At 36.9% G+C, this 18,154-nt stretch overlaps 1 protein-coding gene across 1 annotated transcript in view; it reads right to left on the bottom strand.

The window, feature by feature from the left end:
• The window catches only part of GCS2alpha (glucosidase 2 subunit alpha), an 87,648-nt gene that overhangs the window by 65,490 nt on the left and 4,004 nt on the right, over positions 1 to 18,154 (bottom strand). Inside the window, exons 2-5 of the mRNA XM_069836271.1 lie at positions 14,989 to 15,093; positions 12,279 to 12,515; positions 9,631 to 9,804; positions 2,666 to 2,878 (exon numbers count right to left, since the gene is read on the bottom strand). Coding sequence (XP_069692372.1) covers positions 2,666 to 2,878; positions 9,631 to 9,804; positions 12,279 to 12,515; positions 14,989 to 15,093 — 729 coding nt within the window. The remainder of the gene's footprint in view (positions 1 to 2,665; positions 2,879 to 9,630; positions 9,805 to 12,278; positions 12,516 to 14,988; positions 15,094 to 18,154) is intronic.

An 18,154-nucleotide genomic window follows, 5' to 3' on the forward strand; every position in this document is an offset into this window, starting at 1 on the left:
AATAATACTTTAATTGAAAGTGTTAATTCATTTAACTATTTAGGTTATAACCTCTCTTACATCACTGATGAAGATATGTCAAACAAAATATCTAAATTTATAAAAATCACTGGCGTCATTAACGCCGTCTTCAAATCCTCCCATGTTCGGAAACATACAAGGCTAAAGGTATATAAAACACTAGCTCGACCGGTCCTCACTTACGGTAGCGAGGCATGGACAATCAGAAAAGCTGATGAGCAAAGGCTGACGACAGCGGAAATGAGGTTCATGAGACAAACGGCGGGATGCTCTTTGCTGGAACACCGTAAAAATGTGGACATATTGCAGGAACTAAAAATGGATCCTATAGTTAATTTTGTTCAACAATATCGACTTCAGTGGAAAAAACATGTCGAAAGGATGGATCGCACTAGATGGCCTAAACAGATTCTTACTTATGTACCAAGAGGAAAGAGGAAATTGGGAAGACCACGAAAGCGCTGGCATGAGACTGTAACAGATCCTGTAGGGTCTAATACGTGAGGGATATGATGATGATGATGATGATGATGACTTTCTATTTAATTATCTTTCATGCTGTGAAGTCTGATGGTTCCAAGTCGTCATATTTGTAAACTGTTAAACCAGTACTTAAAATGGTTTTGTGTAGTGTTTTGAAAACTTCTCCAGTTTACGAGTAATCCAGTTTTTCGTCGTTCGTGTAAAAAAATTGTAAGGGGCACATAATACGTTTTGAAACGATGCTCCTCATATGTTGACGTTTTATGTCCAAGTCAACTGCCATTATACAAGTTGACTCAGCTGAGTGACTTATTTGGCCAGGATTCCGCAGTTAAGTGCACAGTATTCTGTACAGACATATGCACTGCTAGCTATGAGAATATTAAAGATTTTTTTATTAATTTGTCCTACAGAATAATATCTGTAATATTCACAATTAATATTTGAGGAGAAATTAATAAAAAAATCTTTAATATTCTCATAGCTAGCAGTGCATATGTCTATACAGATTACTGTGCACTTAACTGCGGAATCCCAGCCAAACAGTCACTCAGCTGAGTGCGCCCCTTGTACAGTATAATGGCAGTTAGCTTGGACGTAAAACGTCAATGTATATGCCTAACTTGGAGTCAGGCCACAAAGGAAAATATCGAAGGAGTAGAGTTCGATCCAGTGCTGCGGATTGAATTCGGCGTAGCTCAGTGGTCAGAGCGCTTGGTATGTAGAACCAAGGACCCGGGTTCGATCCCCGGCGCTGGAGCGAATTTTTCTCCTCAAATATTAATTGGATTAATCTTTTTCAGGATAGGGATCAATGGCAGGCTTATGTGGGGATGACAATGAACCTCTAAAAGATCTTTGCTTATTGTAGAGATGTGTTTCCTTATTATTTTTAATGTACTGTATGTAACTCCTCTTGCTACATTTAGAAAGTTCACTGCTTGCCAATGCCACTGGCTCCCTATGTTACTTCAGACAACACAACATATGTATCCAATCCTCGTGCTCACCAGATCAAATGTAATCCCACTGGATGGTGAAGACCTCCCCTCCGCCTCTTTAACTCTCTCTAGCTCGTTCATACGTGTATCGCGGGATGTAATATTAGAGATTTAAAAACATTTTAGAATGCTCTTTCGAATGGTGTATAAATTGTTTTGAAGTTTTCTGAACATTGAGTGATATTCTCTTGTAAGATGCACTCACTAACTGTAACCTGTATTGAGATCATAAAACACAAAACTATCGATAATGTGTTAAATTGGAAAAATCATATTAAAGAAATTACTCCCAAACTAAATTCAGCATGTTTTGCTATTAGATCTATGCAAAAGATAGTAAACATTAATACCTTAAAAACAATATACTTTGCATATTTCCACTCGGTAATGAGTTTTGGTATAATATTCTGGGGAAATTCCACAGATAGCAACAGTATATTCCTATTACAATAAAGAGTAATTAGAATAATAGTAGGTGCCAAATCTAGGGAATCGTGTAGGACTGTTTCAAAAAAACTACAAATAATTCCTATAGCTGGTCAATGTATCTTTTCATTAATAATCTTCCTCTTATGTAATCGTGAAAACTTTGTAACTAATTCAACAGTTCATAGCATAAATACACGTCAAAAAATGACTTTCATACTCCATCGGCAAGTCTATCGTGCTATCAAAAAGGAGTGCATTATATGGCAGTAAAAATTTTTAATAGCCTCCCTATCGATATAAAAAATGAAACTCAAAACATAAGATTATTTAGGAACAAATGAAAGAAATACCTAATTTCTCATGCCTTCTATTCTGTAGGTGAATTCATGACATTTAATAACGCTTCATTAAATTGATACTAAAACTTTGTGTTGTACTAGTAGACTATATTGTAAATCTCGTCTGTATATATTTCATCTACACTTTGACTATAAATTAAGACCTTATAATAGTAGTAAGTTTTTTGACTTGTTCCATATTCTAGCTGTAAGCAATGTATGAATACCATGGAATATTAATAAATACAATATAATACAATCAATATATTACGAAGTATGAACTACACAAAAAAACTGTAGACTGAAACATTTGAAAGTAAAACGAGTCTATTCTGTGGAATATAATATTTCGATAGTTTTAATACAATAACAGCAAATCAAGATTCAACTTACTTGGTGGATTTGAGAGCAAAGGCATCTGCATGTTCGGGTATACCATATGCATAGTGGGCACCAATAAAGGAGAAATCCATTGCCACTGCGGAGGGTCCATTGGGTTTTGTGTCATGGTGAGATTTGAAGTTTTCTTCCCATGCTCCAGGATCTGTTTCGGTATCATCATGCACAGGAGCGTCTTCACCTTCAGCCTTCTCTCCTCCTTCATTTCTAAAAGCAAAGTACAAAGTTATGAGTAAGTTTCCTGAAGCATGAACAATCATTATACAGCATCACATACTGTAACAGAACTTCAAATCATGTATAGTCGGACTATCGGATCTGTGCCCTTGTAAGATATGCAAACTGAACTCTAATTCCTTCTCAGCCTCGGTAATTCATTTCTCTCCCTGCATGCCTATCTCTTTTCTATCTCTCTCCCTTTCTGTCCCCCACTACTCACAATTTTGGCCTTCTTGCGGGACAGTTTACAATATTTGCACTTGCAGTCCAGTGTTGTCAACTCAACACGAATACTGTAGCACGGAGTGGCGAAAGAAATATTATTAAGCAAGTATGTAATAGCATTTTGCGATGAAGAGAAACAAACAGGTCAATATCTCTTTCCTATAAATCAGGCAACGAAAAGAGCAACTGATATCACAGGTGAGGCTTATTTTATTTCAATTGATTATGTATTAAAATTACTTACTTAACTAATACTAATAATACAACATTTTATGTAATTTATATAGACAGGTCAGAACTCCTAATAAAGAAAACCAGGAGAGAGGGAGTCTGTGCAGGAGGTGAAAAGCTAGAATCACCAGAGAAGAACAGACCAAGGGAACTTTTAATTATTGTAGATGATATGAACCGATGTATTTTAAGAAGAAAGATACAAGAATTTTATACCATTCAGAAAGAAGTTTCAACATTGAAGAAATTACTGAAGCTTGCAGGCGGCCGGGTAGCTCAGTTGGTAGAGCAGCTGGCTACGGACTAGAAGGTCCGGGGTTCGATCCCAGGTGGTGACAGGATTTTTTCTCGTTGCCAAACTTTCAGAACGGCCCCGAGGTTCACTCAGCCTCCTATAAAATTGAGTACCGGGTCTTTCTGGGGGGTAAAAGGCGGTCAGAGCGTGGTGCCGACCACACCACCTCATTCTAGTGCCGAGGTCATGGAAAGCATGGGGCTCTACCTCCATGCCCCCCAAGTGACTTCATGGCATGTTACGGGGATACCTTTACCTTTTTACTGAAGCTTGCAACAGAAGCAATAATTTCCACAGTTGGAGAGAAAAATATGGAAAGTGGTCCGAGACATGGGATTTAGGACCAGTTATTTATGACACCATTTGACGGAAGTTTGGTAACATCCCTATTCGGCAAGGTTCGTGGCCTGCTGTTTAACGTGGTGGGAGGAAAGCGGGTGGAATGGAGTGAGTACAGGCGTTAACTTTTCCAAGAATGACTACAGCGCTGAAGGGGCACAGATCCGATGGTCCGACAATACTGTAACACAACACAATGTAACATGAATAATAAAGAATGATGTCTTTAGAACGGATCCCCCTCAAATTCCTAGAAGACTCAGATAAGATGATCCGGAGTATCCTTAAAGGAATTTTACAACTTCCTTCCGACCTCCCAGATAGCATGATCTATAGTCACAGTAAGTTTAAAAGACTCGCACTTTTCCAGTCTCAATGAGAATCTGTACTGCAATGCCTCAATTCCCTACGCACTCTCCACAAGTACGTCATTTCGTCTTTAGGAACAAGAGACACAGTTTCTCAATTGAAAACCTCAGCCATGCTTTCGTCATGAGCTGCAACTCTTTGCTGATTTTAGACAACTGAACCACCTCTGCTTCAACCTCTGAAGTGTAACACACTCATTAGCATTGGAACTGTCAATCAATCAATCTTCTTAATGTATCCAGCTCTTTGCTGACAACATAAAGTCCACTATAGTCCACTGTAGTCTATTCAGTTGTTGTTTTTCACGAGAAATGAGGGGTATTTTCATCGGTGTTCATTATAGATGCCTGTTGCTAGTAGCCAGAGGTGGGGTAAAATTCTCCGGAGGTAAAATAGTCCCTCAATCGGATCTCCGGGTAGGGACTGCACTGAGAGATGCCAGGAATCGTACTAAAGTGCTTATTTGGAACACCAAAAGTCACACCGTCCAGTCAATCAGAGCCAAATTTAATATTGAAAAGAACCATGTAATGAGACAAAGAGGCAAATATAATACCAAAAAGGATTGAAGTATGTTGTCAGTCCAATGCAGAAGCAAAATTCGTTCTCTGTAATATAAAAAAAGAGGCTAAAAAGAATAAATTCCATGTCTCATTGGGTAGTACATTTAAAGACCGAGAATTAAAACGAAAAGGCAACATTAATGAAAAAGATATAGACACTCCAAAAATTTTACACTGCAACTCTAGGTCTTTAATAAACAAAATGGATTTATTAAAGCAAGAAGTTCAGGGCAAAAAGCCTTCTATAATATGCATACAAGAATCTTTTCAGATTGCTGATATTTTAAAATTTTACAAATTTGCTGACTACAAAATTTTTAATCTGTTTCGTGAAGATAGAGGGGTGGAGCTGTTGTTACCATGTTCCACAACTCCATTCATGTAATTGAATCTAAACAACAATTTAAAGGCCAAATTGAATACATTAGGACAAAATTATTACTTCAAAATAATATTTCATTTTCACTTGTCAATGTATATATACCTCCAGGCTTAAACCTAGTAATGGATGATACAAAACAATTGATCCCATCTGATCGCAAGTTTATCATAGTTGGCGACTTTAACAGTAAACATCACATATGGAATAATGGATCTTCAAATCAATATGGAAACATTGGAACTGTTACAGGATATATAATTCTGTTCATTTATTAATGCATATTTATTAGCATATTTTGTAACTTTTAGGGGCATATTTGCATGCATCTTTCTCTGGGGCATGATGAGGAAATAATAATACTGAAACTGATCAGGCAATGAAAAAGAAATTGACTGGGTCACTGGCTAAGAAGAAGAAACTGCCTAATGAAGGAATGGTGAACGGGAGAAAAGGTCGAAGCAGAAAAAGATATCAGATGATAGATAACATTAAGATACATGGATCATATGCGGAGACTAAGAGGAATGCGGAAAATAGGAAAGATTGGAGAAAGCTGGGTTTGCAGTGAAAGACTTGGCATCTGGCAGAATGCTATAAATGAACGGAAAATCTATAAAAATAAAACAAACATCATTAAAAAAAATAGCACAATTAATTTTAAATCCTTAAAAACAACACTGATTTTTACCAAAAAAAAATAAAATGAAAAACGCAGGCCCTACTTATAATCATAGAATTTTTGTGACAGCAATATGGTTTGAGGGTTTTTTGAACTGGAAGGGCATAACTGAACATGTAAGGAACTGAAGCAGCTACCATTTATCAGTTATATTTATTACAGAAGAATTAACTAATTGATATTCTTCTGAGGCTATTTTTATATATACAGTAGAACTTGGTTATAGCGACCTCGGTTTGTGCGACACCTCGCCTATAACGTCAAATATTCTGTGGTCCCAACTAATTCCCCGTAAGACATATGCTTTTCTACCTTGCTTAATACGACAAATGTATATGCGTCTAACTCGCATATGAAAGTCATTTTCAACCTCAGTTTAGAATACAATTTTCTAAGAACCAAAATATTTTACTGAAATCTGGCAAATCCTTTACTGTCACCTTCTATCACAGACCTCTGGAATGCAGGCAGATTCCCCATCCCATTGTAACCTGCCCGAATTCATGTGGTATTAATGGTACCTGCATGCGGTCAGTTTCGACAGGAAGTTTTCACTAAATACATGCATTTTAACGCAGTATGGCCACTAAAAGAAGTGAGTGACACTTTGGAAGCCATTAGAATTGTGAACATTTCTATGAAGCTAGAGGTGGGAGTATGAAGCTAGCAGAAGGAGCAGTGAAATTGCAACTGAAATAATGAACATAGAATTTAATTTAGAAAGTGTATATTGGGCAAGTAGGAGACAACAGAGTCAAATGACTGATTACTTCACTTCTCAGTAAATAAGTTTGGTGAATAATGAACAAACTGTTTCAATACAGAATACAAACGATTAGGGAAAACACGGGAATTTTACTGGAAGCAAGTAAAGAGATAGGTTTGGAAGTAAATCTCGAAAAGACGAAGTATATGATTATGTCTCGTGACGAGAATATTGTACGAAATGGAAATATAAAAATTGGAAATTTATCTTTTGAAGAGGTGGAGAAGTTCAAATATCTGGGAGCAACAGTAACAAATATAAATGATAGTCGGGAGGAAATTAAACACAGAATAAATATGGGAAATGCGTGTTATTATTCAGTTGAGAAACTTTTATCATCCAGTCTGCTGTCAAAAAATTTGAAAGTTAGAATTTATAAAACAGTTATATTACTGGTTGTTCTTTATGATTGTGAAACTTGCACTCTCACTTTGAGAGAGGAACATAAGTTAAGGGTGTTTGAGAATAAGGTGCTTAGGAAAATATTTGGGGCTAAGAGGGATGAAGTTACAGGAGAATGGAGAAAGTTACACAACACAGAACTGCACGCATTATATTCTTCACCTGACATAATTAGGAACATTAAATCCAGACGTTTGAGATGGGCAGGGCATGTAGCACGTATGGGTGAATCCAGAAATGCATATTGAGTGTTAGTTGGGACGCCGGAGGGAAAAAGACCTTTAGGGAGACTGAGGCGTAGGTGGGAAGATAATATTAAAACGGATTTGAGTGAGGTGGGATATGATGATAGAGACTGGATTAATCTTGCTCAGGATAGAGACCGATGGCGGGCTTATGTGAGGGTGGCAATGAACCTCCGGGTTCCTTAAAAGCCAGTAAGTAAATATACTGTATTTATAATTGTACGTGTATTTTATTGTGTTCATTGTATGCTTAAAAGTGAATACATAAATCTAAAATAAGCATAATTATGTTTATTATTTTTCATTTTCCACCTCACTAGACTCATAATATGAATCTCGGTTACTACGACACTCGTTTATAACAACATAATTTTCAAGGTCCCTTGAATGTCATTATAACCAAGTTCTATTGTATCTGAAAGTGTCTAAAGAAAGGAGGCTACTCTGCTGAGTAGGTAGAAATACAGTGAAACCTCTCCTTACGGACACCCCCAAGATATGGAAAGATTTTTATGTCCCAACTGAAATAATATAGAAATAATAATAAATTTAACTCTCAGACATGGACACGGACAGCTGTTTCACAGTCCTAAAGCTTGCTTTACCTCCTGACTCCTGACAGAACTTGGTTTTCAAGACCTAATGTGTTATAAAAATGGAAAATTTAGTTTTGAGAACTGTACAGAAATTCCTTAACGTGAAAGAAGACAATAGGAGTCTCGTAGGCTACCACTAGCCCAGCCGGCTACCCCTTGTTAGCTGGAAGCAGGTGGATAAACAAAGTCATAAAATTTAACCTGTCTGATGGGTCAAGGTTTCCGCGGTTGTGAAATTGTATTCGACACATGATAGGGTTAGTAGGATTATTCTCTTCATTACAATCAGTTGTTCTGTTTCGAGAGACATGGTATCTGAATGTACAGGTTAAGTAAATTACAGTACTGCATAACTGTAGCACTAGAATAAAATTGCATAGCACAGTATGTATTTTCCTTTTTCGGTCTTATCTACTGTAGTTCAAAGTTGCAAAGAATTTACTGTATTTAGAATTAAACTACAGTAATACATTTCATTTAAAGCGTGAAGGGATACATAATGCATATTATAAATTTACTGCTAGATTGGTGAGCCTTCCTCCCAATAAAGGACACCTCCAAGATGCGGATAGATTGTAACGTCCCTTTGATGACTGTAAATGAGAGTTTCCACTGTAAACGGGAAACAAACATGTGCTCCCCAGCTGTATAAGACGGTGATAAAGTTGTTTTATTAACAAGATAAGAGGCTTGAAAGTACAACACAACTCACTGTCTTCACTGATAAGAATGATACATAACTGACACATACTGATACCCGTTCGTTTGAGCAAGAACTTTGAAACAAAGGTAGCCCTAGTTTTGTGAAGGTTTCCAGTGTTTCTAGATAGAGTTGGCATCTAGGATCTTATTGAGCTTTGCAATTCTGTAATTATTCATCTCTAAGGTGGGAGCACATGGAAATGGAATTCATGACGGCATGATGACTAGAATGCTGACTAGCAGAGTTGAATTTTCACATGGGCAACAAATTATCTGTTAATTGTATTGGAGTCTTCCCATTCAGAGACATATAAATTATAAATCTACTACATGGAACCTTAGCTTAGCGATGCTAAAGATTTTATCAATCTTAAAAATCCATGCTAATCATCCAGTCTCAATTATAATACAAAAATAGAAGTTTCCTACAAACGCTAATCAACTAACTGTATCAAACAGTACAAAAATGTATGCAAATATGAACTCTAAAGTAAAGTAAGAAAAACATAATAATTAAGTAAATATGTATTTCGACGTGAATTGTGGGTTGGGGGCCAACAATGTTGAGTAAATAGCCATTTTCTATTACTTTTTTACAGTTAACTTATTATTTTCAGTATTATTATTATATTTTCAGATTGGATTGCAGCTAATAAATTTGAATAAAAGGCCGTATGTAAGTAAGTGCGGTAGATATACAGGCAGGCTTACAGACAACAAGCCAAAAACCATTTTTTTTTTTCAATATTCCTAAACTTCAAAATATTTCACAGCGCCACAAAATCTTCTGCTTACATTTTGTATAATGAGAAAGCAAAGAAAATGTTTCTCTAATTGACTGAATAACATATGCATTTAACTTTAAAAAAAAAAGAGAGAATCGAACATGGTTCTACTGGATTTGCAGACTTGTAAAGATGAAAAAAGACAGACACTGCATACTCACTGCTCTGGCTTATGACGAAGGTGTTCAAACTTCATAAGGCCTCTAGCATTCGCAGATATGACCAACTGGTCTCCGGAGTAAAGGTCTACACGAAATGGAGCAGCATGGACAATAACTTTGTTTGATCCAGATTTAACAGTCACAAAGTCTGCAGTCCTCTCTGCTATTTCCAATCTGTCACAGAAAAAAATAATACATATGATTAATATAAATTAAAGTGTTTAATTCTAAGTATATCATACAGATTACAGAAAATGTGAACACCATTGCCAGCTGATAGTAATAAATCCATAGTCACAGGAGTGGAAGACACAATGCCATCAAGCAGACTGAATAACAGTGGACACACTCTCTACATATGGGACACACACCATAATTTGGATACAAGGGCTTTCAAATTGTAGAAGTGGTTTTAACTAGGACACAACAGCTAAGAACAGTCCATGATACCTACTTCAAGTGCCGAACTTATGTTCGTTTATAAATGAATCAAATAATTCAGATTATTTACAACACATTACCGTATTAATAACATACTGGGTAATTGAGAATAATTCGCCGGTGTTACTAATGCCGTTTTTGTACTCACCTTCATTGTCAGGGTCTGAGTTTTCGCTGGAATTAAAATCCAGTGTATTTCTTCGGTATCAGACCTGTTTCACTCGTCACATTCTCCTTCTCCTTAGGATACGATAGGACAGGACAGGAATAGGATAGGATAGGGTAGGGTAGGGTAGGATAGGGTTGAGTAGGGTTGGGTAGGGTAAGGTAAGCTAGTGTAGGGTGGGGTAGGGTAGGGTAAGAAGGGTAGGCTAGAGTAGGATAGGATAGGATAGGGCAGGGAAAGGATAGGATAGGGTAGGGTTGAGTAGGGTTGGGTAGAGTAAGGTAAGCTAGAGTAGGGTGGGGTAGGGTAGGTAGGGTAGGATAGGACAGGACAGGGATAGGATAGGGTAGAGTACGTTAGGACAGGACAGGGATAGGATAGGGTAGAGTACGTTAGGACAGGACAGGGATAGGATAGGGTAGAGTACGTTAGGACAGGACAGGGATAGGATAGGAGAGTGTTGGATTAGGATAGGACAGGACAGGGATAGGGTAGGATAGGACAGGATAGGGTAGGGTAGGGTAGGGTTGAGTAGGGTTGGGTAGGGTACAGTAAGCTAGAGTAGGGTGGGGTAGGGTAGGGTAAGGTAGGAGAGGATAGGGTAGGATAGGGTACGATAGGAGAGGGCAGGGGTAGGAGAGGATAGGATTAGGATACGATAGTATAGGATAGGATAGGAATAGGATAGGACAGGGTAAGCTAGGGTAGGATAGGCTAGGGTAGGGATAGGAGAGGAGAGTGTTGGATTAGGATAGGACAGGATAGGGTAGGATAGGGTAGGATAGGATAGGCTAGGGTAGGATAGGGTAGGGTAGGTTAGGACAGGACAGGGATAGGAGGGGATAGGATAGGATTAGGATACAATAGAATAGGACAGGACAGGGATAGAATAGGATAGGGTTGGGTAGGATAGAATAAACTGGGGTAGGGTAGGGTAAGATAGGATAGGGTAGGGTAGGATAAGTAAGGTAGACTAGAGTAGGGTAGAATAGGGTAGGATAGGACAGGGATAGGATAAGAGTAGGACAGGACAGGGATGGGTAGGATAGAATAAGCTGGGGTAGAGTAGGTAAGATGGGATGGGATAGGATAGGGTAGGATAAGTAGGGTAGACTAGAGTAGGGTAGAATAGGGTAGGATAGGATAGGACAGGACAGGGATAGGATAAGATTAGGACAGGACAGGGATGGGTAGGATAGAATAAGCTGGGGTAGGGAAGGTAAGATAGGATAGGGTAGGGTAGGATAAGTAGGGTAGACTAGAGTAGGGTAGGATAGGGTAGGATAGGACAGGACAGGGATAGGATAAGATTAGGATAGGTTAGTACAGGACAGGGATAGGATAGGATAGGGTTGGGTAGGGTAGGGTAGGGTAGGGTAGGGTAGGGTAGGGTAGGATAGAGTAGAGTAGAGTAGAGTAGAGTAGAGTAGAGTAGAGTAGAGTAGAGTAGAGTAGAGTAGAGTAAGATAGGGTAGGCTGTAGTAGGGTAGGATAGGATAGAGTAGGATAGGACAGGACAGGGATAGGATAGAGTAGGGTAGGATAGCATAGTATAGGATGAGCTAGGACAGGACAGGACAGGGATAGGAGAGGATAGATAGGATAGGATAGGACAGGGATTGGATAGGATTAGGATAGGACAGGATAGGAATAGGGATAGGAGAGGAAGGGAGAGTGAAGGGTAGGAGAGGAGAGGATAGGAGAGGAGTCTAACTTCAGTTTTTAACCTGCCCAAAACCGTATATTTCCGAGCTTATCCTGTTAGACGAAAAATGGCGAGTCATTCTCAATCATCACATTTTTCAGTTATTATTAATATTAATTTGTTGTAAAATTCTGCTAATACAAGCACAAGTCACTTCAGAATTCTACTCGTACTTTCAAATTAAGATTTTAAGTTTGAAAAATCGGCGAGCAGTTTACTGGACCATTCATATTACTTTACAGCCCTGCACAGCAAACAGACAAACTCCACACAGCAGAGAAAAAATGAAAATGCTTTAAATTAAGTGATATGAAGTAATTAGATATTTCCACTTACTTATCCAAGGAAGGCTCATCAACAAGAGCATACTGGACTTCATATCGAGGTTTAAGTGGCTCCCATTCATTTATCTTCATTCTAAACGTTCCATCCTTTAAGGCAAAAAGCTGAAAGTGAAATCTGACACCATTCTCGGTGTTAACAAGTTCAGCTTCAATGCTCGATGGATCCACTTTCAAAGTGTTAAGATTAAGTTCGTAGGCTGATCTTCCAGGTTGTAAACCTCGACACCTCCTGAAATAAAAACACAAAAACAATGATAACACACTATACTATCATAGTCAAGAGAAGGAATATTGAGTAGGCAAGCAACCAATGTCTGCTAAGTACAATTCTCCTTTCGTATCTATCTTCAGTTACTTCATTGCTACTTAATGCATATGGCAGTTTTCTTTCAAAATACTGAGAGAATAAATATTGCTGTCAGAAGATGTTAGTCAAAACAGGAGTTTAATTGTTCAGCAGAAAAAAAAAGACATAGGCTAATTAAACTTCCACAAGATTGTTGAAGTGCTAGAAATATTTCACATTAATATAATACAGGGTGTCCACATCAAACCTTTACAACTTCAGATGTAATTAACAAATTATTCAGCATGTTAATCAGAAACTGTCGAAGCTTTTATGGGAATTTTGTTGGATTGTTGAAATGCGTTTTTTTTGTTGCAGGTGTGAATTTTGGTGAAATATAACACTAAAGGAGGTGTGGACACCTCAGGAGATGGCACAATGTGTATCCTGGTTTATCGAGACAGATCAGATACACAGGTGCAACGTCCCATCCGGACCCAATATGGAAGAGAACTGCCATCGCGGCCAACAATGCGAGGGTGGCACTGAAAATTCATGGAGATTGGGAGTGTGCTGCGGCAAAAGGGCAATGGGTAGCAAGCACAAGTGTGGAGGACACTGAATGTGTGCAAGGTGCATTTGTTCAAAGGAACCCTTCCTTGGCGTAAATTTTAGCCAGCATGTCGCGGCAAATGCTGTGCGGTGTGGACGATCATCTGGCTGAAGACCTTGCATTAGCTGAACGCTGTATGCAAACAGCCTCAGATTCTTGCGAAAGACTTTGCGGACAGTCGAATGTGGCAAGTTCAGTTTCCTGGCGGCACTGCAAATGAATGGACTTACTAGGGCTTCAGACAAATGCATTATTATCCAAGTTTCACTATCATGTAAAATTATACATCTTGATTACACAACTTTCAACACTACATCATTTCGGAATATATATTATATGTCTTTCTCGTGTTAAATATTACTGTACCTGGTTAACATATTTCGGCCTATTATTCACCTTCTTCAGAACTGGTTGTTGCTGGTCTTGGCGTCTTCTGGTTTGTTTCCTGTGGGGGTGTATTTGTGTAATGTAATCTGGAGTCAATGAGTGTGTGTGTGTTCTGAAATGCAGAACACATCACAAATGCTAACCACACCTACAGAGACATCAACATAGACATGAAAATTCTACACAACCAAGAAGCCAGAAACTAAACACACTAGAACAATACGAAATATACAGACACACAAAAACACATCCAAATGAAATTCTCAACACACAACTCAATTTTAGAACACACACACTCTTTGACTCCACATTACACTACACAAACATACCCCCACAAGGAAACAAAACAAAAGGCGCCAAGACCAGCAACAACCAGTTCTGAAGGTCAATAACAGACCGAAACATGTTAACCAGGTATAGTAATATTTAACACGAGAAAGACATGTAATAGGGGAGACTGTTGTACCTTTAGCATAGTGTACCTTTGAACATTTTTTGTTTTTTAATTTTTGCTGCTACCTAGAGGACTCAAAATGAAGTGATTGTAGAGAAAGCCGCTAAGTAGCTCTGGTCGTAGTTTCAGTTTGATTTATTGCAAAGTGTGAGTTCCGCAGACAAAAGAAGTTTTTTTAGTACCAAAAGTAAACATTTCGTTCATTGATATATGTTTTCTAACACAAAACTAGATTGCATTTGTTAATATCTTTCAAGTACGGTGTGTTCCCTATCATCTAATGAGTAATAACATATTTTAATTTCCATGATTTATTTTACTCTCTTAGTTTTCGGAGCCATATTTGTTTAAACGTGCACCCTCTTGTACCTTTGAACACAAAACATCTTGTACCATGGAACATGTTCCAAATTACAAGATACTATCGGTTTTTGTTTTTCTTTTATTTTAAGGTCATGTCCCGAAGTAAGTCTGGAATTAAAGAGGTCCCCAATTGATTCGGATGCCTTGAAGAAAGCTGTTGAAGCAGTTATTGCTTCTCCAGGAAATAAAATCTAAATCAGAGAAGCCTGCTCTGGTTTATGATTGCAAATACATTTTAAATATGATTGTCAGTTTTTACAGCTACATTCCCTCCTATATTCCATGTGTTCCAACTTACAAGAGTGTAAGTTCCAAGGTACATGATCCTGTTGTACCTTTGAACACATTACATATGCCTTCATTTTATTTTTTCCATCCTTAATAGATCTGTAAAACAGGAAAATACATACAGGAAGTTATAAAGGAATCTTCAATAATTATTTCAAGCATTTTTTCATTTAAAAAATTTCATTTCCCAAAATTAAAAAAAAATAAAATGTGAAAAGTGTTTAAAGGTACAACAGTCTCCCCTACATATTCCGAGATAAAATAATAATTAATTCTGATAAATTAATTTAATAATTGGATTTCATACATACCGACAAAAGCTACTCTGCTGACATGATTTGAAATTGTTCCTATCAACAGCATCAGCATGATATATGAGGGCTATATCAATAACAGAGAGGAGCCAAATTGTAAACCTGAAACAGAAAATACCAGATTAAATATTTTAAACAAGACCCAAAATAATTACCCTATTAATATTCATTATGTTCTTAACATAATGTGTTTATTATTATTATTATTATTATTTTTTTTTTTTTTTTTTGTTATTTTCCTTAAATAAGACCAAGTAGAAAAAAGAACATTGCTAGTGGACTGGAAAAGAAGAATTGTAATTAATGCAACACATGAAGGAGATTTAACTAACTGCTACAATTGAAGAGCAATTATATTGCTGTCTGTGCCAACTAAGATTCTGCCTAGAACAGACTTGGAAATAAGTAGACGCCCACAAGTCCTGGATGTCTAAATTGTTTTTGGTGTCAGCAAGCACCTGAATTTAAAAAGAAAATCACCGAAAAATTCACGTTATGCAATGAATATTTCATATTTTTAAAACTTCGATGTCTATTACGTTTTCTCTTATATTATGTTTGTTCTTAGAGCATACTTCTTCGAAAATTTTGGTTAAACAAGCACTGAGGTAGTTCCATTCCCACATCGCTTCTACACCTTCAGCTGTCTCCTTTGTAAAACCAACATAACTTTGGTGGTATTATGAAAGTTTCATGCTAGTGTACACTCAGGCTATGTCTTGCATATACGAATCTGTGACAGGTTAGTTTAGGATTTTATATCTTGTATATACGAACCTGTGACAAGTTAGGTAAGTCTAGAGATTTTTGTTTAGTGATGTTGTCAGCATAATGAATGACGCGGAAACGAAGTTACAATATGGGAATTTTGTGTCTACTTCATTATTTGTTGTGTTTCACTGTATTCCAGTGGTTATTGAATTAATACCAGTTTTCCGTTCTTCACATTACATTGTATCATGTCTTTTATATCCCTGTGTCCCTTTTCTTCAGTAGAAACCACAACATTTGACTTCCATTACAACGCACCTCTCATTTCCATCTTCACAAGAAATTCCTTACAAATTGGACTGTTTTTACTTCCAAATCACCGGAACTACCTCAACGCTTGTTTTTCCAGAATTTTCTTCAGTGTTATACAGCAGATCGATAAGAGGCACGTACGTCGTTACAACACTTGCTACTACCACTAAAGACCATCCCTGGAATCTGTGAAGTATGGTAGCACATGACGTCACTAAGGACAAGGTGGAACCTGACAGCATGTGCTCCGTTTCTTTTACTTTCTCTTACCAGCAATTTCTTTCATGCCCTGACTATTCACTGAACTGACCATATATGATGATATAGGCCTATATGCAGAAGGCTTGTTTTTTTTTAGTGTCACTTCAAGATTCCAAAGACGATGTTTTTGATGGCATTTAAGTTCTATTAAAAGTAAATGCGACTGATGTTGAACGATCAGTGTCGCCAACTTGGCGGGTTTTTGCTAGATGTAGCAGATGTTAGTTAAGTTATTATTTGGCAGGAGAAAAATAAAATTTGGTATTGTTGGTATATGGATGTAGTTTTTCAAATTACACTTAGAGAAAAAAATATATATATTTCTTTAAATTGAATATTGCCAAATCTAGGGAATCGTGTAGGGCTATTTTTAAAAAAACTACAAATAATGCCCATGGATTGTCAGTATATCTTTTCATTAATAATCTTCCTTGTATGTAATCGTGAAAACTTTGTAACTAATTCAACAGTTCATAGCATAAAAAAAAAAAAATGACGTTCATACTCCATCGGCAAGTCTATCGTGCTATCAAAAAGGAGTGCGTTATATGGCAGTAAAAATTTTTAATAGCCTCCCTATCAATATAAAAAATGAAACTCAAAACATAAAATTATTTAGGGCCAAATTAAAGAAGTACCTAATTTCTCACGCCTTCTATTCTGTAGGTGAACTCATTACATTCAATAACACTTCATGAAATTGATATAAAACTATGTGTTGTACTAGTAGACTATATTGTAAACCTCGTCTGTATATATTTCATCTAGACTGTGACTATAAATTAAGACTTTATAATAGTATTAAGTTTTTTGACTTGTTCCATATTCCAGCTGTAAGCATGTATGAATACCATGGAATGTTAATAAATACAATACAATAACATGAAATATAACAGCCTGCTTTTAAGAAGCAGTTAATCAAGTAAGAAAGTGAGCCTGTAGATTATTTGATGGGCCTCTACATATTTTCTACTTATTTGCAAAGCATGGCTGGAGTTATCTTATGAGAAGTTGGAATCTAAGATTGGAAGAGAACATGAAACATTTCGTTCAAATACGTCTAGACCAAATTTGTGCATGAAGAATACTTATTTTAAGGACCGAAATAATAAAGAACTGCGAATGAAATTCTTGAAGACAACTGAAGGATGTTAGAGAGAGGATAAGCTTAGAAATGAGGACACAAGGTAAGAATTTCAAGTACAGTCAATCAATTCAAGAATGCAGACGTAGCCTACAGAAGTAAATGGGTACAACATGTTGAAAAGAGCTCTCCATTATGCTCCAAGAGGAAGAAATGTGCGATGGCTGAGGAGAAGCTGGAGGAAGGCAGTGTGAAGATAGAACAGGAATAGCCTATAAAGTGAATTATAAGAATGCATTTATAATAAATTTATTAGTCATAATAGCAATGAATCGAAAATGAGTGCATGCGATACAATGATGAAACTAAATTGAGGTTGATTATGTAAGCAACTTGTCAAGTTTATGTTTAAACAGGTATGCGGTAGTCTTCATAGAAGTTACGCAAACGATTCTTCTGACAAGAAAATATTGCAAGAGTAAAGATTAACCTACATATGGAATGTACCGATTCAGCTATTTCAGATTCATGACTTACAGTATGTCGACATCTGCTCACCTATTTGAAATAATAAGTTATTATGTAAAATAAGAACTAAAAATTAAACATAAATACTGGATAAATAGAGCAACAGGAAAGATTGATTTACATTTGTTTATTGTAGAGTTAAAATTAAAAAAAAAGTATTAAAAATATTTATGGTAGTAAAGTGTGAAAAGGAGCAGATAAATAAGGTTTAAAGTCTTAATGGTTATTACGATTGGTTTAAACATGCACTAAAACCAGATGTAAGTG

This window comes from Periplaneta americana, chromosome 9 (assembly GCF_040183065.1).
Source record: "Periplaneta americana isolate PAMFEO1 chromosome 9, P.americana_PAMFEO1_priV1, whole genome shotgun sequence".
Lineage (NCBI taxonomy): Eukaryota > Metazoa > Arthropoda > Insecta > Blattodea > Blattidae > Periplaneta > Periplaneta americana.